Source organism: Oncorhynchus gorbuscha, unplaced genomic scaffold (assembly GCF_021184085.1).
Source record: "Oncorhynchus gorbuscha isolate QuinsamMale2020 ecotype Even-year unplaced genomic scaffold, OgorEven_v1.0 Un_scaffold_525, whole genome shotgun sequence".
NCBI lineage: Eukaryota > Metazoa > Chordata > Actinopteri > Salmoniformes > Salmonidae > Oncorhynchus > Oncorhynchus gorbuscha.
The window spans coordinates 312,541-318,540 of record NW_025745351.1 but is presented as its reverse complement, the minus strand read 5'-3'; the positions used below and the strand labels follow the sequence as shown (position 1 = coordinate 318,540).

General features: G+C 47.2%; 1 protein-coding gene across 1 annotated transcript in view; it reads left to right on the top strand.

Annotated features, from left to right (window-relative positions):
* The first annotated feature begins 1,768 nt into the window (after positions 1-1,768).
* Positions 1,769-6,000, top strand: part of LOC124018460 (neuron navigator 3-like) — a 251,192-nt gene continuing 246,960 nt past the window's right edge. Inside the window, 1 exon segment of the mRNA XM_046333787.1 lies at positions 1,769-2,446. Within this exon segment, the coding sequence (XP_046189743.1) occupies positions 2,186-2,446 (261 nt within the window). The 5' untranslated portion in view covers positions 1,769-2,185.

Here is a 6,000-nt window from a genome sequence, read left to right as displayed (position 1 = left end):
GGGAAGCTTAGTGCCGGTTTGCATAGTCAGACATCTTCGTTTGTGATGGGCGGCCCAACCTGCCATGCATATTTTGGAATTCAGTGGACCCAATATCACCTGTTCTTCTTTGGATAATGGTTTGAGTGGAACAGAGAAACGGAGGATTGGTTTGACTACTAGCTACTAGCTACAATGCTTTTTATTTATTTAACCCTTAATTTACCATGTAAGTTGACTGAGAACATATTCTTATTTACAGCAACAACCTGGGGAATAGTTACAGGGGAGAGGAGGGGGGGGGGGTGAATGAGCCAATTGGAAGCTGTGGATGATTAGGTGGCAGTGATGGTATGAGGGCCAGATTGGGAATTTAACCAGGACACCGGGGTTCACCCTTACTCTTATGATAACTGCCATGGGATCTTTAGTGACCACAGAGAGTCAGGACATCCATTTCACGTCCCATACGAAAGACGGCACCCTACACAGGGCAATGTCCCCAATCACTGCCAATGCCACTTCCAGTAAGATCTGGTCTCTCATCCAGGGGCTGACAAGGACCAACCCTGCTTGGATTCAGATGTGAGCCAGCAGTGGGATACAGGGTGGGCTGCTGCTTAGTGTACATTGAGCCAGTTCAATCTGCAGGACAAGCCTGCTCAGTTCTCTTCTTCAGTTCTCGTCTTCTATTGGATGATGCAGTGTTCAAATGTTCCGGTTTGGTGTGACGTGGTAATCCTCCCTACTCTCACACATCCCAGCCCCTAAACCGAACCAGATGTAGGCTTTCCATATTAATCTTTCACTCCCTTTTACGTCTCACACCACACTAGGAGCCGTTAAAAGCCACACTTACATGTCACATTTTGTCCAGTTAATAAACTCCAAATGCATTCAGGGTTGCCCGTTTCTCACCACTAGCTGTTGAAAAGCTAGGTCGAGAGAGACGTTTAGCCAGCAGGAAAGTACATGGCATTTAGTGATCAATGACTCCATTTCCTTCACCACTAGACTAAATGAAAAATATCCCTCCTTTTCTCTTTTCTTGACAGAGAAAACAGAGTTGCCACTTTTCTGTTCAATTCCTCTGGATGTTCTGATTATTTGTTTGACAGGAATTAGCAAGGAGGTCGTTTTTTCTGCCACAACCGTCCGCCTGGCTGTCAGAGAAGCAGTTTTTCCCCCACTGAGGCACTTTCAGATGCTGCACAAACCACAACTCCCAAACACTGGTGTCAGTCCTCTGCTCACCGCCTGTCTTTCCAAAGCCATATTCTGGAGCAGGAGGGAGAGAGGGAGAGAGGGAGAGAGGGAGAGGGAGAGAGACGGAAAAGAGTGAAATCCAGAGATTTCTTAATAACCTAGAACTCTTTCCGCCATGAAAAATAGTCCCAGGAACCAGACAAACTGCTTCAGTGTGAGGGATTATGTACTGGATAACTCACCAAACTTTATTTTTTTTATTTAACTTTTACTATTTCTTTCATCAAAGAGGAGGGCTGTCCCAGATGCAGGCAGCCAATGAGAGGTGTCTATTTCTAGTGATCAGCGCTCGGCTACGGAGAGAGCTGTTTTGACAGTTGGAGCTGGGGAGTAACGTGCTGCTGAGGAATGCTGCTCAGAGAGAGAGAGAGAAAGACAGAGGGGGAGAGAGAGAGAGAGAGAGAGAGAGAGAGAGAGAGAGAGAGAGAGAGAGAGAGAGAGAGAGAGAGAGAGAGAGAGAGAGAGAGAGAGAGAGAGAGAGAGAGAGACATGCACTTAAGCAGGTCTATAATCACTGGTGGAGTGGCGGTTACCTTCCAGAGGAGTTTACGCCCCCGAGGACTGTTTGGTTTTGTAGTTCTGACAGAAATTGAGAGGGAGGAGTGGTTGAGCTCTGACAGAAAGGAGGAGGGGGAGCAAGAGAAAGGGGGAGTGAACCGGTGGCGGAGAAACCTTCTCAGTTTCTGTAAATCCCACATGCTGTAGGCTACAGAATGACTGCGGCTGCTCTCCCACTCCAGACTTCTCTCTGAGAGGCAGCCCTCTCTTTATTTTGTCTTCTCCTTCCCCTCTTTTTCTCTGCCAGACGTCAGGAGGAGACACAGGGCTCTTATTTGGCCTCTCTTGTGTGGGAAACTGAGGGAAACGACTCCTCTCGCTGTTTTTTCAACCTCTTCCTCCTGTCTGCTTTTGAACTCTCTCTCTCTGGATGTGACGGACCATGCCGGTGGTAGGAGTAGCCTCCAAGCTCAGACAACCCTCAGTGGGCTCCAAGCCGGTCCACAGCGCTCTCCCCATCCCCAACCCGGGCAGAACCGCTGCCACACGGGGGTACATGGCCAGGACCCCAGAGCTGAGGGGGTCAGAATCCCCCCTGCTCTCCTCCTGTCAGCTGTCACTCAAGTCAGAGTACCAGGAGAGGAGGACACAGCAGAAACAACAGGGACGGAGCAAGGAGACCGAGGAGAGTAAGATCTGCAAGGTCAGTGACAGTGTGTTGTTACTGGGGGACATGCTGTCACTCTGTGGCTCCTTCTCCCTTCAAACTCTACTCTCTAAATTATTTCTGTCTGCATGTCTGTCTGTGCAGGGGGAATTGATTAGCTCTACAGGTGGCTGTGCTGGCTGGCCAAGTCTGAGTGAGCTACCTAACAGAGGCAGGCTTGTTGGATTTTCTTTAGACTGTTCTGTTTCTGTGTGACTAGATGACTCATTTAGAAATCAATGTGGTCTTGGTTCAGCAAGTTATAGCAGGTGCCATGCTCTCTATATACTATTGGGTGGAGGTCTGCTTGCAGCACTTAGCAAACTTCAAAAAGTAGATGTCAAACCTCCTTAACTATACCCAATCCTCGTTAACTATGCCCAATCCACCTTAACTATACCCAATCCACCTTAACTATACCCAAACCTCCTTAACTATACCCAATCCTCGTTAACTATGCCCAATCCACCTTAACTATACCCAATCCACCTTAACTATACCCAATCCTCCTTAACTATACCCAATCCTCCTTAACTATACCCAATCCTCCTTAACTATACCCAATCAGGAAATAGCTGTTTTTGATGTGGTATTTTCTACATGGAATTGTGACGTAAATACTTTAAATGCCTGTAAATAATTTCAGCACCATTTTATTTATCTTTTGTGTCCTTCCATTGCTTTGCGCTGTGATGCAGTCTCAAACTCTGTCAGTTGACTCGCAAATCTGTCATTAAGTGGGGCAACGTGTCACAGAACCAGAGTGCCGACATTCATGTGCATGCGCCGCATTGTCGTGTTGCGCTCAGTCTATTAAGATCCCTATCTGGGAAATGAACCGTGCTGGCTGTTTTATAGGAGGAAAAAGCTATGCATAGTAATCACTGCTACCTGAGAAGCCCCTCTGAATCTGACATGCCCTGAATACAAACACCCCCTCTCCTCTCAGCGTTCCCCTCGTGTGGAGTAGCGTTTCAGATGGCTAGCTGGCGTTTCCCCCCTCTGAGCGCTACTAAAGCCCATTCTCAGGCCCAGACGTATTAAAAGGCGTGGTAAGAATGGCTAGCGAATAATAGACATGAACGGATCGCCTTAAGTGCTTCCCCATACTAAAGTCAGCCGGTGCCAAGTTCTTTGGGAGTGTTTTAGAATGTCGGAAATTGGACTCATGACAAGTGGAGAAGGCGGGGTCCGTCTCTGAAAGGAAGCGAAAGGATTTCAAATATCCCCGCCAAATAGTTTTGGTAGTGCATGCTCGCCCTACATCTTCCACCTGTCAAAATACCAACAGACGTTCCTGTTTCCTGCTCGCTCCGGCCAAGTCTCCTTGTTTACTGCTGGGGCTTCTGGGAACACTCTGGGAGCCTTTTCTTTTTTTTTTTTGTCTTCAAGTTCTTAACTGACTCAGGGGCCGCTTTTCTCCTGGAAATATGTGCTGACATCAAAGAGCTGAGCAGCTGAGCGCTGCCTCCTGGATCCTTGTAGCGTGTCCGTGACTGAGTGGAAAGCGCATGCAGGGCCAGAGCAAGGTGTGTTTTATCATTAACCCGGTGCTGAACCGGTAACTCTGTTACATGCACTCCATAAACCATCGGTTTCTATGTACGCTGTTGAAAGGGTTCTGCATCCTCCCTTTTGGTGTCACAACCTCCTGAGTGAACAACCCCTGAGTGAACAACCCCTGAGTGAACAACCCCTGAGTGAACAACCCCTGAGTGAACAACCCCAACCCCTGAGTGAACAACCCCTGAGTGAACAACCCCTGAGTGAACAACCCCTGAGTGAACAACCCCTGAGTGAACAACCCCTGAGTGAACAACCCCTGAGTGAACAACAACACACTTGACTTATTTCACTTTTCTCTAGTGGGAGGAGCTGGGAGGAGCTGGATGGTGCTGGGAAGAGCTGGGAGGTGCTTGGGGTGCTGGGAGGTGCTGGGAGGTGCTTGGGGGTGCTGGGAGGTGCTTGGGGGTGCTGGGAGGTGCTGGGAGGAGCTGGGAGGTGCTGGGAGGAGCTGGGAGGAGCTGGGAGGTGCTGGGAGGAGCTGGGATGTGACGTAGTGTAGTGCAATTTGTTTTGGAGCGGAGGGTGGGGGGCTAAAACATAATTCTACTAATTTGCAAACTGCTCATTAACCAGAAGTATTTGATTTGAAAATAACAATATGTTCATAGCTTGATAACATTGAGACACGTTCGCATCTCTTTTTATTCCTGGGAATACTTGGTGAACACATTTCCTAAATTAAACACATTTTTCCTGGTAATTTGTTTTTGGACTATCAGCATAAATAATGGGGGGGGGGTAATCCTCCCGTGTCGGAGAAGTAGAGATAGGGTGCATGTTGTCATTACTCCTCACAGTGACTGACAGTAGTAGAGATAGGGTACATGTTGTCATTACTCCTCACAGTGACTGACAGTAGTAGAGATAGGGTACATGTTGTCATTACTCCTCAGTATGACAGTAGTAGATAGGGTGCATGTTGTCATTACTCCTCAGTATGACAGTAGTAACAAGGGTGCATGTTGTCATTACTCCTCACAGTGACTGACAGTAGTAGAGATAGGGTACATGTTGTCATTACTCCTCACAGTGACTGACAGTAGTAGAGATAGGGTACATGTTGTCATTACTCCTCACAGTGACTGACAGTAGTAGAGATAGGGTACATGTTGTCATTACTCCTCAGTGTGACAGTAGTAGAGATAGGGTGCATGTTGTCATTACTCCTCACAGTGACTGACAGTAGTAGAGATAGGGTACATGTTGTCATTACTCCTCAGTATGACAGTAGTAGATAGGGTGCATGTTGTCATTACTCCTCAGTATGACAGTAGTAGAGATAGGGTACATGTTGTCATTACTCCTCACAGTGACTGACAGTAGTAGAGATAGGGTACATGTTGTCATTACTCCTCACAGTGACTGACAGTAGTAGAGATAGGGTACATGTTGTCATTACTCCTCACAGTGACTGACAGTAGTAGAGATAGGGTACATGTTGTCATTACTCCTCACAGTGACTGACAGTAGTAGAGATAGGGTACATGTTGTCATTACTCCTCAGTGTGACAGTAGTAGAGATAGGGTACATGTTGTCATTACTCCTCACAGTGACTGACAGTAGTAGAGATAGGGTGCATGTTGTCATTACTCCTCAGTGACAGTAGTAGAGATAGGGTACATTTTGTCATTACCCCAGTGACAGTGAGACATGTTGTCATTACCCTCAGTATGACAGTAGTAAGATAGGGTACAACCCTCAGTGTGACAGTAGAGAGATAGGGTACATGTTGTCATTACTCCTCAGTGTGACAGTGTAGAGATAGGGTGCATGTTGTCATTACCCTCACAGTGACTGACAGTAGAGATAGGGTACATGTTGTCTTACTCTTCAGTATGACAGTAGTGAATAGGGTGCATGTGTCAACTCCTCAGTATGACAGTAGTAGAGATAGGGTACATGTTGTCATTACTCCTCACAGTGACTGACAGTAGTAGAGATAGGGTGCATGTTGTCATTACTCCTCACAGTGACTGACAGTAGT